We start from the raw sequence: 20,551 nt of genomic DNA, 5'->3' as shown, positions 1-20,551 counted from the left end.
AAAAAGAGGTAGTCTTTTTATGTTGATTTTGTTCTTCCATTCCTGTGACAGCCCATCCAAACGTTAAGAAATTTTTAAAATAAGCATGAAGCATTCAGGAGAAAACTGATTTGCATGGTTCAGTCATTGGTGAATGTGTCCTCCCTGAACCTTTTTGGTGGCTTATAGAAGATGCTGTCAACACCAGAAAAAAGCAGGGTGAATATGGAGCATCTAATTTAGAGAACATGCTTTTTGGAACTAACAAAATCACTACTTAGTAACAGCAAGATGCAGGGTGAATTTTTAATTTCCATGGCTGTCCCCCACCTTACAAATGCAACAGGTTTGCTAAGTGGGCTGCATCATCTGCTGGTGTAAATTGGCTTAGTTGTTTAATGAAAACAGAAGCATGTGTTCTAAGGATCTGAGGATGCACAGGTAGATGTTTCTCTTTATTTGATGCTCCCAGAGACAGCTTCCCTTACTGGCTGTCTTTGGTCAAAGTATTGCTTTCATAATTAATTTCTTTAAAAAGGAGACTGGAAAGAACAAATCTATTTTGGGGGCAAGACAGAGACTATTGCTTTACATGTGACTGTCAGAAGATGGTGGACAAAGCATTTATTTGGCTGACAGACATTTGGGCTCTTGTGGAATTCCATCTTGTGGAATTCTGATTTCAACACTGAAATAGTTGAGTTTATGTCTCCATACACTGTTTCTCTCTGTGCCAGACAAACAATCTGCAAGGAAAGACATACTGTTACACAAGTGAAGGAAGGGTGATGTCAGCTGGATCAAGGGTGTTTTGCAGTGTTCTCATTCTGAGGCAGCTAGTTCTGGTCCATTCCTGCCTGGGAGATCTGAAAATGCAGTAGCTGAAATAATTCCTTTGGTTTATATCTGCTTTCAGAGGTGTCTGCATTGTTTGAAGCTGGCACTTCTGTTACCTATACTTTCCAAGAACCTTACCCTGTCACAAAGAATGCAAGCACCTCAAGCTCTGCCATTTATGTGGATGCTGTTGTGTCCAAGGAGAATATTGCATTCAGCTTTCTCACAGCACACACTCCAAGCCTTCTGCTGTACATCAACACCTACTTCCATGAATATTTGGCTGTGATTCTCTCCAAGAATGGTGAGTAGTCTTGATTTGCTACCCAAGGGAGACCAGTGCAACTCTGTGGAGTTTTTGGGCTGTTGGTTTGTTCGTTTGTTGGTTCATGGCAGTTTGTTTTGGTTTTTTTTGTGGAGGAATAGTATAGAATTCTGCACTGATTTAGTTCATTTCTGTGTCTTTAACTTTATCAACTTCATGGTGTTCAGTTTGTGAAATGGCCATCACTCTTGTTTATGTCTCTTTATTTGGCATTCAGTGCTACACTTGCCTATTCAGTCTTTGAGTAATCATGTTGTTGGGGCTTAAAATGTGCTTTGACTTCCATTTGGCAGGGTTTTACAATAGTATTTCTTTGTTATTTATTCCATAGTGAGATCCATTAGGCCACCAAGATAAGGGAATTAGAAATACCATGTACAAGAGCACTTGGTGCAGAAATACACTATAATTTTATCCTTTGCATTCTGTTTTGGGCCATGTATTGCTCCTCACTGGATTGTTTCAATGGAATAAAGCCATTTTGTCTAAATATTAAGGCCAGAATATGTCAAAGTTTTCTAGGTTAATTGACCAAAACATGAGGTGTAAACCCATTTCCTGTTTAAAGATACTTAATGTGGGTACTTTTTGAAAATGTGTAAAGATTTTAGGGGCATACACCTTTGTCTTCTCAGTAAAACTCGGGCTCCTGAGTCCTTGCAGTGCTTTCAGAAAACTCAATCCAGACAAATATCGTCCTAGACAAACGGGGAAATCTGAATTTTTCAAGAGTTACCAGGCAGTGGAGCACTGGAAGTGATGAGTAAGCATATTTGTGAGTCAGTATCCTGTGGCAGAACAATAAAGTTAATGTAATGTGGCTGAATATGTAGATTTAACTGAATGACCCAGACCACTCTGAAGCCTTGAAAATTCCAAAATAAGTAAGCTTTCAAGTACTGTCAAATAAAAACATAGAAGATTTTAAAAAAAAAAAGTTTTATTCTCAACATAGAGTTTGCAATAGTTTCTCTCTTGTTTATGTCATGTGGCCAATATTGAAGCTGGCATGGAATAGTGGATTGGCACCCTAATCCCTGGGAGAGGCAACTGGAATAGTAACTGCCTGAACAGATCTACTCCAAGGGAAGCTTTGGCAGGGAGGTGGGACTGCTGAGGTGACCCTAACCCTCTCCTGTCCAGTCCCAGATTTCCATCTCTAATTTGCTCCTGTAGACATGTGTTTATGATTTTCAGATGTATGAATATTCTAGTGTGTAGCTCCAGGGTGATGGAGGTTAGCCCCTGCTGAGGTGAAACCTTGGAATCTGCTTCTCAGTTACACTCGGGTCTCTTGATGTCACTCAGGCAATTGGAAATAGCCCTAAAGTTAATCACAATGTAATATCCATTTAAATCACCTTTATTGCTGCCAGAGTAGTCTGAAATGACCTTAAAAACATGAGTCAATTGACTTCTATTGATGGAATACCCTATAGGCAACCTATAATTGTGGAACTCTAGGAGGGGGTCTCTAATAGTGCTTGGGCTTGGGATCAAGACATGAGGGTGTCCTGTAGCAGCTCAGCAGGAGGAGAGCTTGAGACAATGAAAATGACCTTTCATTTTGTCAGCTGCAAATGTCCCATCAGTTCCCTTTGACTTAGATGGAAAGAGGCACTCAGCACAGTCAGGCAGTGCAAACCATGGTGCTTTTCTCAGATCTGCACCTCTTTTTATTCACTTGTAATATGGTGGTAACAGTTGTTTAGAGAGTTGGTGAGACATCAGGCTCCAAAATTCTGGACTGTAATATGCAGCAATATATGCAAAGAATGATTAAGATAACTAGCTGACCTTTGTTAACTCCTGAAAGCCTCCTTCAGGATTACTCAGTGCATGCTCCTGTGACATTTTTACAAGACAGTCATTGCAGTCATGTATATTCTCTGCCTTTTGTCCCAAATGGAATAATTCGTTAAATTTCATGTCCTTTTACTTTTTAGTCTTGTTGGAATTGAAATTATTCCAATGAAAATAGTGTTCAGATATGTTACTCTTTCTTCCTCCAAGAGCTTTATGCTTGCCATAAAGTTACTGGACTATGAATATCAATGTCCTTTGTAGCATTAAAAGTGAGTGTGATTCCTTCTCTCTTACTGGCTCCCTTTCAAGGAATCTTGCTGAGTCTGACAGTGTATAGTAGGACATAAGCAGGTCCCTGCTGGATAGCTGATTGGTTAAATAAAGGTTAGGCTCCTGGAGAAGTGGGAATGGGCATTCTCACTTAGGAGGTGCGCAAACTATGGAGCAATACTCCTTACCATAATCACAAGTCACTTTCCACTTGTTAAAAAAAAATGTAGGGATAGTCTACGTATAATTTAATACTTCACCTTTTGTAACTATTTTTGAAGCTACTACTCATGTTATTCTGTTATTCTCTTTTCTATTATCCACAAAATAACTAGGCAAAGTATTAGTTAATAAAAGTGACTATGAGAAGAATGTTTTTCCTACTTCTTATTTCTCACATTAAATATTAGATATTAAAGAAGTGAAACTGTTTTCAAGGATTATTCATAATCAGAGTATGATAAAAGGGCTTATATGAAAGTGAACTTGTATAGGCAGCTATGGTCTAATTCAGTCAGGTGTGAAATATTTCCTAAAACCTATTGATTTAAGTAAATTTTTATATATATAATACTTCTAGAAGCAGTTTCCACCTATAGAACATATTCCATACCACAGAGTTTGTTCTTAGCTCTGATCAATGGGCTTATGTCCTAGGAGTTTACAGCTAAGGTTTCAAAAGCTGATGGTTTTAAAGATGACTTAGGGATTGTTTCCTCCATTAGTTAATACTGATGCCTTGAAATCATACATGTGATTTGAAAAATTGTGTACATATAAGAGCATCTTCCTTTCCTCTCCAGTCTTTCATGGATTTTTAAATTACAGCTACATGTATATGTGTATATATTGTATATGGCTGGGTATGCATATAAAGCTCATGTAGTCCCATTGGCCCCACATGCAAGCAATTAGCAGTACTGGCATGATTGACATTTTTAATATCTCTTTCTGTAGAAATTTCAAGTTATAGTGCCTGTTACTAAGCTACAGAAAATGGGTAAATATCTCTAATTAGTCTTCTCAGTGTGTCAATCCACAGAAATTATCCATATCACGGGAAAGTGCTACCAAGAAAAGAGTATTTTTTTTCTTTCCCAAGCTAGCTTTTCAGTGTGCATTTTTGCAGTTATATGATTTCACAATGTAACCAGTACCTTTGAAATATTATCTTTGCCTTGCTCCCTAAAGGTAATAAATGATGGGAGAGGAAAGTGTTAAAAGAATGGTGAAATACACTTTATTTCTCCTTTCTTCATTTTTTTCCCATCACCCTGCAAATAATCAATGCAATATGAATATGATGAAATATATTGTCTAGAAAATGTTTTAACAAGTCTTTGATTCTCAGTTTTGTTGTCTTTCGCCATGGAAACAATATGATTCATCTAGAAAAAAAGAAGATAGCTAGCACCAAAGAAGAGAGATAGAATCTCAAACTATGCTAGAATGATTGAAAAATTATCTGTATTTATTATCTAATCTCATAAGAAATTAAACAATTTGAGTCCTTTATTTTTCTTTTTCCACATTTTCAGCATCTATTGCCATCACACTGAGCTGTGTTCTCCATTTCTTTTGGAAAGCAAGACTGATTTTGCATAGGAAAGGTAAAAGACAAGGAAAAAGGCTCAGTTAAAAACAGCAGTACAAATGAAAATATCTCAAATAATTCTTAAGTCTCTGATACTTAGCAAACAGTAGCAGGACTTATATCAGCTCCACTTCTCTGACCTAGAATGTATTGAAATCAGCTGATATTTGAAGTGAATGGGAAAAGAAATCACAATGTGTAACAGAGGTAAGCTGAGTTAACACTCTAAAAAAGAAAAGAAACAAATATTGTCAGTGAGAAGCTACTGATTAATTTTTTCTTATAAACTCCTAATCTCCTGTAATCTCTTCCTCTCTCTGAGTCAGAAACAGCTTTTCTAATGAAAGCATGTAAATTCTCCTTATTGTTTTTGCCTTCAAGTATGTTGAGCTGCATCTCCAACAAGCAAAGCTTTTCTCACTCAGTGGAAAAGAGATGCCAAAAATCCAGTTCAGTCTTTGAGGCAAGGAATCTTTTGATCCTGTTCACTCTGTACCCTCTGAAGTTTAATGGGTCAAAACTAAAACGGGAAATAGGACTTGGGTGGATTTCAGAGGTGATTCTTCTGGTTCCTTTTCCTTACTTGCTTTCCTTCCTGTCTCGGTTTTGGGATATTAACTTCAGAAAGTTATTGCTTCAGAAAGACCCTCTCAACTACTCTATTGCTTGTGCAGTTGTCTTCTCTTTTGAGAACACCTTGTGCCTTACAGACTTGCAGCAGGCATTGAACAACCTGCACAGTTTATGTGACTGAAGTGGGAGATGGTGACAAGGTTCAGATATAGTTGCTTTTAACAGATCAGGAGCAGGAAAGAAAGTCCTGTTGGGAAGTGTGGGAGACAGCTTTGTGGAGGAGACAAGTAACTGTGAGTGACTGAGGATTATTCCCAGTCTAGCTCTGGTTCACAGCCATTATGTGGCAGATAGCATGTATGTCTTCTAAATATAATTGCAAGGAACTGTTGCAGTTGGCCCCTGAAATCTTACTTTATTTACTGGGTGAGGGACCAGAGACAGTTTGATCAGTGATGATGAATATAAAAGAAATTTTTCCCAGTTGCCTTAAATGGGAAGCTGGTTTTGGTACCATGAGTAGGCAGGGTTGGGGTGGCAGGAGATCTATCAGCTTATTTATCTAGAGAGAGAGACTTCTGTTGTTAGAAATCACTCTGGTCACTTAGATGTTTCCTTGCTGTAAGCAACTTCACAGAAAATAGGAGTGCTGATTAGAGTTGTCACTTCAAATCCAGTACTAAAAAGTCTTTGAAGAAAGAGATGGACTTGGCACCCAAACCCAATTCTGTCTTATGTTTGTGTTAGCATATGGCACTTTAAATTTCTAAGTGTGCAAAACTAACTTGAAAGAAGAAGCTGACATAAATTTCAGCCAAGGACTCTGGCAGATCTCTATCTCTGCTTTCCAAGAGAAGAGAACTGAAAGATCTGTCTCATTAGCTGAATTCATGGACATGTTTGTACTCATGAAGATTATTTTGCCATACTGGAGGGCCAATAGATGTTCTGGCGACCCACCAGGGAAAACAAGAGAACTGTAATTAGATTACATAGAACAGGAAAGGTTGAACAGGCTGAATAATTGATCTGTGCTCTAGCTATATACAGTCTGACTTTGAACTTACTGCTATCTGGCATAAAACTCCAGACCATTGGCTGCAGATAATCAGCTAGGAAGAAAAGCTGTGTCCCCATTGCTCGTAGGAGGAATTTATCTCCCAGGAGACTTGAGTTCCTAGTTCACAGTTTCCAGCTGATAAGTCATTTTTATTGTTGGAATTCCCTGGAAATGTCCAGAAAGGAATGAGAGGAAGGGCAGAAGGTCCTGTTTCATAGATGCTCCATATATTGTGTGTATGTATATGTATATATATATATAAATATGCTCTTCAGTATTTCTGAAAGAAGGGTATTTCAGAACTCCTTTTATTGAAAGATTTAGCCTAGAAAATTCATAGGTGTGGATTTTCAGTTACTTTTAGTTTAATATTATCTGTTTTGTGGACAGACTGTACTGTGTACGAAGCAATGTAGTCCAGCAGAACCATTGATTTAAATGCTGCCTTGGAGCAGTGTAGCTTTTTGTACACAACAGAGAGCCCAATACTTGGAAGACTGAGTCTTGGTCCAAACAAATCTCCTCCTCTTTCTTGTATATGGTGTCCCTATTAACATGTTAATTTTTCCAGATAGTATCAGCATATCAGTTATCCTGTCTGCATCATGAAAAGGTGTTTCCTTCCTTCTTGCCTTTCTTGGTGGAATTGGGTGTTTATGTCCTAGTTTTTATAAATGAGAGTGGCCTTCAAGAACTGCAGGGCAAAGGTCTGGAGCAAGGTAGATGTACACTTGGTAAAAGAGGATCAGATCTGGGAATTGGCATTAAGCAGACTGGGCACACAAATCCATGGGCCCTGGGGGGGTGCACCCACAAGTGCTGAGAGAACTGGAAGATGTCATTGCAAGGCCACTCAAAAGGCACCAACCAAAACATGAGACTTTTAGCATGAGAGTGACTGAGTACTGGCACCCCATGCCTAGAGAATTGTGCAGTCTCCATCCTTGGAGGTATTCAAAAGCTATCTGGACATGGCCATGGAGAGCTGACCTGCTCATGAAGAGTCTTTTTACTGGGACAGAGATGGACATCATGTCCTCCAGAGATCCCTTACAAACTTAGCCAATCCATGGTTTTGTGAAAAATCACAAAAATATGCATTTGAAGGTAGATTACTGGAAGTTAATATGTGTAAGCATATATTTTACTAGAGAAAAGTCATTGCAATGCTACCATTATATGGTTCTTGCAAAAGGATTTTTACTAAGTTATTCATTCTTCCTCTAATTTTTCCTGTTAGATGACTTAAGAACATGACTCAGTTCTTTGTATCCAAGTGGTTGCAGCTAGTTTTTGCTATAATCAGGATCAAACATCTCCATTCACAGAGACTGGCATAACCCATGAAATAGGCAATCCTTAGATCGACTTGCTGGTCGGAGGAGCAGAAAATTTCCCAGAGATTCCTGATCAGCCAGGCAGTTCCTCTAGAGCTCAACACAAACAGGCATCATTAACCTCAGAAAGCCATTAATCCACAAAGTTCTGTGCCGCCTGTATTATGAGTTAAGAATGAAAAGGACATTTTAGAAGAAGCATATGATTACTTTTCAGTAGTTTTGTCTAAAAGATTATTGCTCGCTCTTCTGCTCAGGCATCATGCAGTGCTGAAATTGCTTCTTTTTTCCCTGTTCATACCATCTTTTTACTGTGTTCTCATTGCTGAACATAATGGCTATTTGTTAGGTTGGCATGACACTAGTCCTTGCTTGAACAGGCATCTGTACTGCCACAATGGAAAGAAGAATGGTTAAAAGATATTAGGAAAAAAAGAAACTGTGAGCCAGAATCATTGTGAGGGCAGGCTGGGATGACTTTCTCGGGGTATCACAACAACAGGTCTGGGTTTTTTTCCCAAGAGCTGTTCACACAGCATTAATGATGTTGCATAATTTGCAAAGAAAGGTTGAACTTTTGGAATAAAATTCATAGGATGATACTTGTATTCCAATCGCTGGGTAAAGAATAAAAACTCTTCCTGCCATCCTGGCTGCTCTGTGAGTCTTAAATAAAATGTATAGAGGGAGATGGAAGCCTGGCAAGATTCTTCTTCATACAAAGGTGAATAAACCATGGGGCCTCCTGAATGTCTGTGTAAGACAATTAGCATCCAGTGTGTGTTTAAAGACAGAAAGGGAGATTTGAGCAGAGATATGAGTATAGGGTCCAAAAGTATGACACAGATGCATATAATGAAGTTCAACAAGGCTAAATGCAAGATCCTGAACATGATTGGGCAATTCCAAACACACATATAGGCTGGGTTGAGGCCAGCCCTGGGGAAAAAAACTTGGGAGCTTTGGTTAAATGAGAAGCTCAACATGACCTGGCAGCGTAATATCACAAGCTAGAAACCCAACCAGACCCTGCATGGTCCCTGCATCCAAAGCAGTGTGGCCAGCAAGTCACACCTGGGGATTCTCCCCCTCTACTCCACTGCAGTGAGATCCCACCTGGAGCACTCAAACAGCTCTGGGGTCCCAGCATAAGAAGGACTTGGTCCTGTTGGAATGAGTCCAGAGGAGGGCTACAAAAATGGTCAGATGGCTGAAACACCTTTCCTGTGAAGACAGGCTGAGAGAGTTGGGGTTCAGCCTGGAGAGGAGAAGGCTCTGAGCAGACTTAGAGCCCTTCCAGTACTTAGAGGAGGGCTACAAGAAAGCTGGAAAGGGTATGGAGTGGTGTGGCAAGGGGGATATGGCTTCAAATAGAAAGAGGGTGTGTTTAGATTTGATTTTAGGAAGAAATTCACTCTGAGGGTGCTAAGGCCATGGAATGGGTTGCCCAGAGAATTTTTGGATACCCATCCCTGGAAGTGTACAGGACCACATTGGATACAACTTTGAGCAGCCTGGTCTAATGAAAGGTGTCCCTTCCCATGTGCCTCTCCATGGCAGGGAAGTTGGAACCAGGTAATCTTTAAGTCCTTTTCAACCCAAACCATTCTATGATTCTGTGATAGCCTTTGTTAATGAAGGGTCTTAAAGTAAAAGTGTTATAAAATTTCAAAGAGTCTTTAGAAAAGGTATGATTTAAAATTTACTAGAATAAACCTTCCCATCAGAAAGCGGGTGCTTTCAGAGAGATTTAACTGCAACTGGAACCCTTAGTTCTCTTCTTTGTATTTATATTCAATCACCTTCAGGGAAATAAAGATAGTTAATGTTGCATCACTTTGTAAAAGAAACAGTAACCACTTCCTTCACCAAAAAGAAATACCTGGAAATGTAGAGGTAATGATAATGACTAATAGTGGGTTTTTTAAATTGCTCCTGCCTTGGAGGTTTCATGTCATTTTCCAACAGATGAACATTCATGTATTTTACCAGTGGATAAACTGTGGCATAGAGAAGGAGGATGTTTGTCAGCAGCCATCAAGCTGGTAGATCCCAAATTGTGGCAGTGCTCTGTCTCTTGCCTCCAGGGTACATAAAAGCACCACTGTGCATGCTTGCCTATGAGCTGTACTGGATGGACAGTGTTTATTATTTTCCCACATCCATGGGTTAGTGCTATTCCCATTTTAGACCCAGCCACATCACCATGTACATGAGCTGTTTTGTTCAGAGAAGAGATCCCCTTAAAATCACTGCAATAAGCTCTGTGTTAAGGCCACCCAGTCTGTGCATCACGAGCTCTCTGGCTGTGGTCCTCTGGGTCATTTTTTAGATTTTGCTATATTTTCTACCTTTGAAACAAGAAGCATCTGCCCATTCCTTGTTAATTGCTGGTCAGTCTGTGTTCAGCCAACTGGCAGCTGGTGGGAATGAGATGTCTGTGAAGGTTAAACACATTTCTCAGTCACGTAAGGGAACCAGCTACATTTATTGATGTTTAAGTGACAATCTCAATCTGGGTCCAGCTGTCTAGCAGGAATCTAGAGTGAACTGAGGTCATGGGCCTCAGTGGATAGTCTCCTTTTGCTGTGTGTGTTTTTTTCTAAGTTGAAGAAATGCAATGTGAAGAGCAAGTGTTGTTTTTCTTTTTTTTTTCTTAAATAGAGGATGGCCTGAATATGATCCTTGAGTCCTGAATGTCTCAAGCATTGAGTGAGAGGCATTCAAATAATCTCCTATTTTTTTTAATTACAGGAAGAGACTGCAAAAAATTGAGTGGTGGATTTTTCTTTTAAACCCTATGAAACAGTAATGTCTAAGCAGTGTAATAGCTGAGTAGTGAAATCAGCAAACATGTTCAACAGTTTTTTTCTTTGTTTTTTCTATGCAAAACAAATAGCAAGAGCCACTTCCTAAATAAACTCAAGTACTTTCTTAGTTAAATGCCACTGGACACTGAAGAGATGGGCTCTGTTCTTAAAATCACCAGCAGCACTTCCAATGGAGAGTAAATTTACTGAGTAAATATCCCTGGGGAGTAGCTGCTAATTAAGGAACATGTTTCTAAGCCAGCTGCTCCTAACTGAGAAAACAGTGGTTCATTTTTAAATATCTAGGCTATGAAAAGGGACACGGCCACACTTAAATGTTGCAAATTCCCAGAGATATATTTTGTGGTAGAGATGATTGAAAAGTGTCATGTATTGTTTTGCAATCAGGAGTGAACATTTATACCTCATTTGCTGCAAATGGCTTTTGAGGCAATACTTCTTTTTTTTTAATTTTTTTTTTCATAATTGCAACATCAGTAGCCTCACTAATATATTCCACCCTTTGTTTAATTTATGCTTTCCTTAATTATTTTCTCTTTCAGCTACAGCTTGGGTGAGTCTGGAGAATGCATGTGGTGGTGTAGTTAAAGTCTAGCAGTCCAACAAGGGTGACTGCCAATTTGAGACAGCTGTAAGAAGTTTTGTTACTCCCAAACACTTTCCTGGGTGGCTCTGAGGCAGCAAGACATGCAGGGGTTGTCCAGTGCCCTTTTATCTAATGCAGTGTTTCACTATTTCATACATGCACATTTACCCCAAGCCAGAGTTGTCAGCTGCACTGGTTTAAATGTGTAAGTGATGTTACACTATGGTGATAAATTTGTACATTTTACATGTGCCACCCACATGTGCTCCCTGAATTAACCTCAGCTTCTCTGAGCAGAGCAAGATGTCTCACCAGCTGCTCCAGCCAGTTTAAGTCATTAAAAAGTGCTGTTGAAGTTGGCGAGAGTCATTGGGTTCAATTTGGGCTCGTTTAAAACCGGTTTCCATAAATAAAAGTCCTGCAGAGAAGTCTCAGTCTCACACAGATGCCATTCCTTTCCTTGCTGTTTGGTCCTTCAAGATGAAATGACACAAGACCTGTGGTCCTGGTGACATGTCTGACAAGAATTTGACTTAAGAATGATGGATTTACAGACCAAATTCCTGATAATTGATTTCTTTTTTAGCAAAGCTGCTTTAATCTTGTTGCCAAATACCTAGCACTGGCTGAGGTCTTTCAAACAAGGGAGTCTTTTCCTGAGCTGGAACACTGTATAACATTTTCCCTTTTCTGGGTGATGATTTAAAAATTACTGTTTGATTTTCGCCACAAGCTTTGGCAGTCCAGAATGAATGTAAAATTGGTGGGCATAGGCCCCAAATTATTTCTGACATTCCACTCAGATGCTGCTGTAGACACAGAGAGAAGAAAGGCAGTTCTCCTGTTGACATGTTCAATCAGCACGGCTTTGGGACATAGAATATGTAACACCATGGCCACACTATTTCTTCACACTGTGCAGTCTGGGAATATTTTTTTTTGTTCTTCAGACTGAACACTTTGAAATCTCTGAGCAGTTTTGTATCCTTATTACCACTAGACATAAGAGCTGCTACAGCAGCTCATCCTCAGAAAAAAAGAAGCCGTTTGAAGACACCATGCTGTTCCTGTAGCTGCCTGGAGGTTGGTTATGCTGGCACTGATCATTAGTGTTCTAGCAAGTACAAGTGCTGGCCTCCATCATCATTGAAAGAGTGTCCTGGGAGTGTTTTGTTTCAGAAAAGCCACCTCAGTCTTAGTCACCAGCATGGGATGGCATAAATCATGGCCTTTGGTCTCTGTTTCCCAGGACTTCCCTCTGCAGAAGGGAGCCCCCAGGAATCCTGTTAAAATGGCTCTTAGTTGTTTGATCTCTTCAGGGGGATGTCAATCAGCCCCACAACCGTAGATTTTAGTGCTGCAGGTTGCAGACTGAGGCCCACAGTGATGTGCAGAGAGCCAGCTTTGACACTGGCAGTGGTCTCATCCCAGCAGCACGGCAGCCCACGTGCAGTCATTTCCTCAGGAAGTGCTGAAAAGAAGCCACGCTGTGCTCAGTAACTCTGTGACCAAGCCAAGCCTGCCCGCCTCTCAGGCTGCTCTAGGGGCAGCATTCCAACATGAAGGGGATGGATAACTACAATCATCATGTGTGAATCTACTCTTACCTAATACTGCTGGGTAATGAGCCCACTAAAATTTTCCAGCCCAAGGCCAAAAGAAGGATCTCTGTCTTTTCCTTTCTCTCTCTCCCTTATTGACTTAACAATTGCTCCAGCAATTCAATGTACATTAGGGAAGGAGTGCAACTGGTTGTGCATTGCTTGAGCATTATGACACTCCAGGTGTGCATGCTCAGCCATGGAGAGCTGAAAAGAGGATGACAGACATGACTACAACAAGACTGACAGAAATTACACTGCTCATGATTAGTGTGAACCCCTGTTGCGAGGCAAAAATGATGCAAAATAGAGAACACGGAGAATAGAGCTGGTTTATACACTGATTTCCATTTGCAGTTTCTGACACTGGGCTGATGTGATGGAGAAAGTCAGTGGACCAGATAATCAAAATTCAGAGGACAAAATAAAATTCTTAATAATAATCCTAATTACCAATCCATTTATTTTGCTTGTCAAGTAATAAAATGGCAATTTAATCTGCCAGGAAAATTATTCTGTAATCTGAACACAGAAGTTTTAGTAAGTTTTAGTATTGAATGCAAAGCAAAATTAGCTCTCATCTACAATGGTGAAAATTCAAATACAATGGTGAAAATTAGCTCTCATCTACAATGGTAGATAAGGTCATGTACTTCTGGATTCAATTAATACATATTTGACCGCAGGCAAAGTGCCAACTTGAATTCAATAGTTTTGAAGGGCAGCTGTCCATAAAAAGAGTTGCCACTGGAACTCAAAGCAATTTGACAAAATAAAATTCCATTCACCAATCTCTTTACATGATTTAATGTGAAATTGCACCACTTTAGAAAGTAAGATCTGTTCTCAATGGATGCCAAGAGCTTCCTCCATTGTCTCCCAAAAAATGGAACAGATGGTTTCTGGTTTAAAATCACTGCTTCCGTGACAAAGTCAATGGGTAAATCCCTGTTTGCTGCAGCTGAGTGCCTGGATAGACTGCATGTCATGCTGGCTCCCTTTGAACACAGATGTGCTGGTTGTTGTTGTTGTTGATCACCTGCATACACCTGCATACATCATTATAATTTTATACACATGTGTGTTCATAGCCTTCAAAAAGAGCAGAGAAGTTTTTTTCGCATTTACAAACTTAAGGCCTGTTCCATTTTCTGCTTTACATCCCTTTCAAAGGCTCCAGGTAAGAGACAGCCTATAAACAGCTTCTGCTGAGACATGAGTTTAGTTTGGACCAGTCTGTTAGATTACCATATTTTAGTTCCAGCTTACTCTGTGTGGTGATCTTGGCTGTGGTGTCAGGGTCAGTCAACCTTTCTACTTTCTATCAGCTCTCCCACTACCCAGAGCAAATCTGAAGAACTTCCTTGCAATTGGGCTTCTTTTCTCATGTTTCTCATGTTTCTAAAGTGTTTCTAAGATGTTTACACTGTTAATCCCTGTTGATGCATCTTCTGCTCAGTACCAGATAATGTGATGGTGATTTAGTTTGGACCTTTGAGTGTGGCAGTCATGGTGATAGACAGCACCTCCTTGCCCTCACTATGCAATGAGGGCTGGGAGCTGTTCACTCTGATTTGGGGCAGCTGAATTGGGACCTATAATATCACGCTGAATAATTTAGCAGCTTTTACTGACCTTGCTGTCTTCACAAATTCCCCTCTAATGTCCATAGCTATGTGTGAGAATTTAAATGCTTTTCATCGCTTTTTTTTCCATTTTCACTTTAAAATTTCTCCTGGTTCAGCAGACTTCTCAATCAGCTAAAAAACCTTCATCCTAGTAGTTCATTCCCATTTTCCCTCTTGATTTTGAAAGCTGTTTTTCTATCCTACAAATCCCAGAGAGTGTCAGTGCTCATCTGGGACATACTGAATTTTGTAAAACATTTTTTTTAAGTACAGCTCTTAGGAGGAAAACATCCTGGCAAGGGAAAAAGAGGGGGAATGATCTTAACTGGATTAGGGGTCCCATCTTGAATGACTACCAACTTCACTGTGAGGTGTGTAGAGGTAGAAAAATTCCTGACAATTTTCAGAACAGGGAATAAATGCAGGACCGTTTCTCAGGGTTGGGGTGCTGTCAGCATTTATTTTCTCTTTGGGGACAGTTTAAATTGCACCAGAAAAGCTTTTGAACTCTATGGTACTACCGTTCCATGAATTTTAGTTGCTGTACTTAATTCCCAGAAAAGTATGCTTGAAAGGATTTTACCAGAATAGATGCTTTTTCTTTTAGATTATGCCATATGTAGCTCCATGTGTGTATATATCAATATCATCTATATCCATCTATAGCTATCATCTATACACATTTCCTGTAGCCATTTGTTGAAGGATTGAAATTCATACTGGATTCCTCATTTCCTTGTGCATTTTGTTTTGTTACAGTACTGTTATTTATCAAAAGTCACAATGCTTATTTTGATAGCAAGACTGAATGAGATGTTTAGCATTTATTTTTATATGAATTACATTAATTCCTTGAAATATATTAGAAGTAAAGGTACTTCTTTATTTCATCTAAATGATAACATAAGTACAGGCCTTTACTTGTTTGGAATTAAGTTATAATTCTTACAGTTGTCACTGTCTTCTGTGTTGTCTGTTACATCTGGATGAAAAGAAATTATAAAAACCCAGCATTATTAGTTTAGCAGAGCAGTGCAAGCCCTGCATGCCCTCTGCTGGAAGTGATCCCTTGCAGGATGATGTAGATCAGCTGTGGCAGTGCTCAATGTCTGACCTGCAGACAGACACACTTGCCTTAGTTACTCATTAAGTTTTATGTTTCCATAGCAGTTTGTTAACCCAGTAGGAAGGAAAGCTCCTCCAGTGCATTATTTTCTTCACACTTTTCATTACAGCTTGAACTCTTTCAACCTTCTTCTTGACTTATTAACCTTGTTACTCCATAGCAATAAAAAGAAAATTGGTTATTTGTTGTGGAAAGTTATTGAATGATATCACATTGCTGACACAGGTTTTATATATACAATTTTTCTCTGCTTTTAAGGAAGTTTACAGGTCCGATACAAGCTGAGCAAGGATGGGCTCCTCATTTTCACCATTGACTCTGGAAATTTTGCCAACCGAGAGCTGCACCGTGTGAAGATTAACAGGGAAGGCAGAGAGCTCGTCATTCAGGTATGGCATGGCTTATGCTGGGTGTTAAACAGCACTTCAGGCCACAGACACTGGCACAGGTTGCCCGGAGAAGTTGTGGATTCCCATCTCTGGAAGTGTTCAAGGCCAGGTTGCTCTGAGCACCTATCAGTGGGTGCTGTCCCTGTGCACAGCAAGAGGCCTGGAATGAGATGATCTTTAAGGTCCCTTCCTTCCCGAGCCATTGTACGATTTATGAATTCTGGGAATCAGACTCCCTGATCTCAATGCCTGATCACTGGCAGGAGGCAAAGGTTTCACACTGATCCAGCAGCAGAACAGCCCTGTATCTTCAAGCAGAGCTCCATCTGGACCCTATTCAAAGAGTGCCCAACAGTGGTGTTTTCCATTGAAAGGTCTTCCCTTGCTTCTGACAAGCTGTGAATTAGGAAACACCTTTGGCCAGAAGTTCATCTGGATCACTGGAGTGGTTCTGGGGCTTAGGAATGTCTGTGTGATCTGTAGTCTCCATTGAAACACACAGTAGGGATCATGGAAAAGCTGCAAAAGGGAGAAAAAAGCTGAGGAATTCAATTTTGGTTAGGGTATGTTTCCCAAGGGAGAATGTGACCCCATCTGCCTTATCCTCTCACAGAAAAGGAAAAGCTGAGGGAATGCAGGGTGCAGTCACCATGTGCATGGCAGTGCCCCATCCTAGAAACTGGAAGCAAGCCATGCTGAGTGTAACAACCTCATGAGGGACAAAGCCCCTCCTCTGCCTTGTTCCCATGCATCACCTGTTTTTCAAAGGCAGGGCGAAGAGGACCATCTTGCTGCTCCTTCTGCTTTTCTTCTAAGGCTAATTATAGCCATCCATATTGCAAAACAGGTTGGCTAGATCTGGGCAAAAATCATTTAACAAGGAAGGGTGGCAGAGTCTACAGAGTCTATAGAGAGGTTGTATCTTAAGGAATAGAATGAAAAGATAGAAACACACAGCGCTGCATTTTTTTCTCTCTACAGTTTCCATCTCTGGGTGGTAAAATCACACATCACACAACTACAGTGGGTAGGCCTCATTATCTAAGAAGAAGGGTTATGCTAAAAGCCAGGGTTTTCCTCAAGTACCAGTCTTCTATTGTCTGCTGCTCTGTGGTTTTCTTCTGTGCAGAACTAATTCTTCACAATACATTTCTAGAGTGGCCTCCTTTGAGTGTATTTTGAAGTGACTAGACATGGATTTTGGGAAGCAGGGGGATTTCAGGGTCAAACATTTTAAGCTTTTCTGCAGGGGAAGGTTCTTCAAAGTCCTTTATATGACTATTCTGGTATACCTTTCAGCTTCTCATGCTAAAATCAAAGTACATCCACTTTGCTATCTTTAGAAACTGAATCACGCTTGGGGGCAGAATTAACAGATTGGCAGCTGAGAACATTCCCAGAAGTTTGCAATGAGTACAATGAGATCTAGAGGTGTCCATGTGGTGTTGTACTGAAGTAATTTTATTGACCTTTTCCAGGTTGATCAAGTTCTCAAACTCAAACACAACTTTTCTGAGATTGATTTCAAGGCCATTAAGTCACTCACCTTGGGCAAGGTCACAGGTAGGTTCTACTAAATATACTCCTGATTCATGAGACACTGCAGTGCTGGAATTAGTCTGTGCTGGATGTTGGGTTTTTGATAGAATTGGGAGTTTGTTTGCGTGGTTTTTGCTGGAAGAGTTGGCCTGAGCATTCCAGTACTCTATTTATATATCTCATCAATGCAAAACTTTGGCAGCTTTACTTGTTTGCATCGATAGCAATATTAAGTGCTCCGACTGCTCCCTCCAGTGAAGTGATTCATACAGCCTGTGTGGCTGCACAGGGCAGCATCTTAGCCTAATGATACTATTTTGCTGACTGCAGCTTCCTCCTCTCCAGCCATTTCTGTTTCCTAATGATAAGAACAGCACAATGGAGCCTTCATCCTCTCTGCCCTTTTTTTCACTGCCAGTCTTTTTTCCATTTGAATTCTGCAAGGACTATTGCATATGGCACTTAGGCCACAATTCTGCATGTTCTGTACATGTTTCTTTGATCTTTACTCCTCCACACTAGAAAGCCATTACAAGCCCTGGAAAACCCTGCCTGAAATTTAGAAAATAGAACTTCTCTTTTTTATTGTCAAGTATGTCATATTCCTTTATGTTAGAGTCTTGTTCTTTCCCAGTAAGATTCTAAATACAACCTTCTTTACAGATATTTCAGTCCTTTGTTCAAATTGGACCTCCATATCAAGCCTGACATCTGAGTCACCATTGCAATTTTATATGTTTCATTATTAGCACACGAGGCCTGTGGGACTGGCAGTTAGACAGGCTCTACAGACGTGCCCTGGTGCCTGCTTGTGCAGTGTAACTCTGGAGAGTGACAATAGTGCATTCTGCATCGTGTTTAATCAAGTAGATTAAGAGCAGGACCTGATTATCCCCTTAGTTATCTATAATGGTTTTTTTTTTTCAGAATGCAGCCGCCTTCCAAGCCTTTGTGGACAAGTTTAGGAACCTGACAGTTTTCAGCCCATTCCAGAGCTAAGCTAAAATTCCAACTTCGTCAATGTTTAGCTGTAGTGCTAAAAATCTAAAAGAACATTACTCATCATGACCTCTACCTAGAACTCGAGCTAAGTTCAAGTCAATAAAGCAAGGATTTTTTTTTACCAGAAAGATGGAAGGTAGCACAAAGACCTTCAAAAATGTAGCCAGAAAGCTGACATGGTGCAGCTCAGCATTATGGAGAGAAACTAGGTTGAGTCACAAAAATATGATTAACTTCAAAATTGCAAATTGTTGCAAAGCCAAAAAGCCCAGGTGTATCTCCAAAGGTCAGGCATTCAGTTCCACTGAACACCATTGACTTTTATCCTTCTTTTATTTCTGTCTTGCCCCAAAGTTTATTGGGGTTTTGTTTTAGTATAGCAATAGTTCATATTCTGTACTGGCACTAAAGCCTTAAATTTAGCCTTTCAGGTGGTGAAATACTATTACCATACTGGAATTGACACAATGCATCCCAGCAAGTCACTTTAATTCCAGCCTAATTCTAATTCCAGTTTCTTTTTCATATGTTAAGTGAATTTCCACAAACTGTTTCTTCTATATTAGGATTTAATTTTCCACGTTTTATCCCACAGCTGTAGCTATTCTGAGTCCTTGTGCCCTCAGAAAATCACAGACCTTCCTCAGGCTTCTCCCTCCAGGATAAACACTCCCAGCTCTATCAATCCTCTCTTTACAGGAGAGATGCTCTGGTCCCTAAATCGTCTTTGCAGCCTTCAGTGAACTCACTCCAGTAAGTCCATGCTTTCCTCCCAATGGGAAGCTGTCTCTGCAAAGCTTCTTACCAGCTGCTCAGCCCCAAACCAGCACTGCTGAATGGGGTTCTTTCTAACCCAAGTGCAGATCTTCACATTTCCCTTGCTGAAATGCAGTGCTCTTGTTTTCTCATTCCACCAGCTTGTCAACATCCCTCTGAATGGTGACACAACCATCTGGTCTACCAACTGCTCTCCACCATTTTTTATCTTCTCCAAACTTACACACTGTTCCATGATGGAAAGAAGCAAAACCAAACCAGAAATTCCTACTGCTACAACGTTAAGAGTATTGCTTTGTTGTACAAAGAGGAGAGCTAGACATTGTCATTTTGGGACTATGGAACTTACATAAGGATGTTAAATCATTATTTATCCTGTTCTATGGATAAAATGTTGACTATAGCTTCTTTTAGTGATGGCTCACCAGGTGAATATGGGTGACTTAATCCAGTATCTGCCAAGTTTTTCCTTCTCATTGCTCATGCCCTCAGCAAAGCATAAAACTTCCAGAGGCATGTAATGCTTTGGAGTAGACCAAGACTTCCTGTAGTGTTTATTTTGGATGCCACTGGGGTTGCACACCTAAAGGTATTCATTAAGAAATTTAAGTGTCTACTGAAAGAGAACCCTGTAAAAGATTTTCTGTTCTACATGTCCTACATATCCATGCTATAATCTTCTAAAAATATGTCTCTCTTCTTTCCTGTCACATTCATCCTCATTTGTCTGCTCTAAAAGCCTCATCCTGGCTGCCTAATCAGATGATTATACCACCTTCTTTTTTGATTCCACCATTAATTTTCCACTGACTGGGAAATCTCAAAGAGGTCTTCCAGCAGGACATCATGAAAGCCTGGAACTCCTTCCTCACCAGATTTTCTTATGATAGCCATTTGAGCACAGCTGGAACTTTTGAAAAGTGCACTTTTATAAAATGACCGGTTTTTTAAATAATAGTGTTTCCCCTGCTTCTACCCCTCCCCACCCCAGCCCCATTACACTTTCTTTAGGTACTTACACTCTAGTATTTTTTTCTCCTTTCCAAACCATGATGTTTTTTTCCAATGGCTGCCTTATTCACAGCTGCAGCTGTGAATTCTGGGGGAAAAAACCCCTCTGTTTTAGGCAGAGGAGTCTCACCTGAAATTCAAAACATAGGGACAGTCACTCTGCCACAGACTACTTGAATGACCTTGGGTAAGCCATTTATGTGCAGATATAAAGGTAAGCAGGCATTTTATTCCCACTGGAACCAGTCTGAGCTTTACTATCTCCCTTCTCTATCAGTAA

General features: G+C 40.1%; 1 protein-coding gene across 2 annotated transcripts in view; it reads left to right on the top strand.

Moving 5' to 3' along the window:
* Positions 1 to 20,551, top strand: part of CNTNAP5 (contactin associated protein family member 5) — a 271,512-nt gene that overhangs the window by 230,946 nt on the left and 20,015 nt on the right. For both annotated transcript variants that reach the window (XM_066553687.1, XM_066553688.1), the window contains 3 exons: positions 896 to 1,120; positions 15,812 to 15,942; positions 17,421 to 17,505. In XM_066553687.1, the coding sequence (XP_066409784.1) occupies positions 896 to 1,120; positions 15,812 to 15,942; positions 17,421 to 17,505 (441 nt within the window). The remainder of the gene's footprint in view (positions 1 to 895; positions 1,121 to 15,811; positions 15,943 to 17,420; positions 17,506 to 20,551) is intronic.

This window comes from Molothrus aeneus, chromosome 7 (genome assembly GCF_037042795.1).
Source record: "Molothrus aeneus isolate 106 chromosome 7, BPBGC_Maene_1.0, whole genome shotgun sequence".
Classification (NCBI taxonomy): domain Eukaryota; kingdom Metazoa; phylum Chordata; class Aves; order Passeriformes; family Icteridae; genus Molothrus; species Molothrus aeneus.
This window is presented reverse-complemented; position numbering and strand designations above follow the sequence as displayed.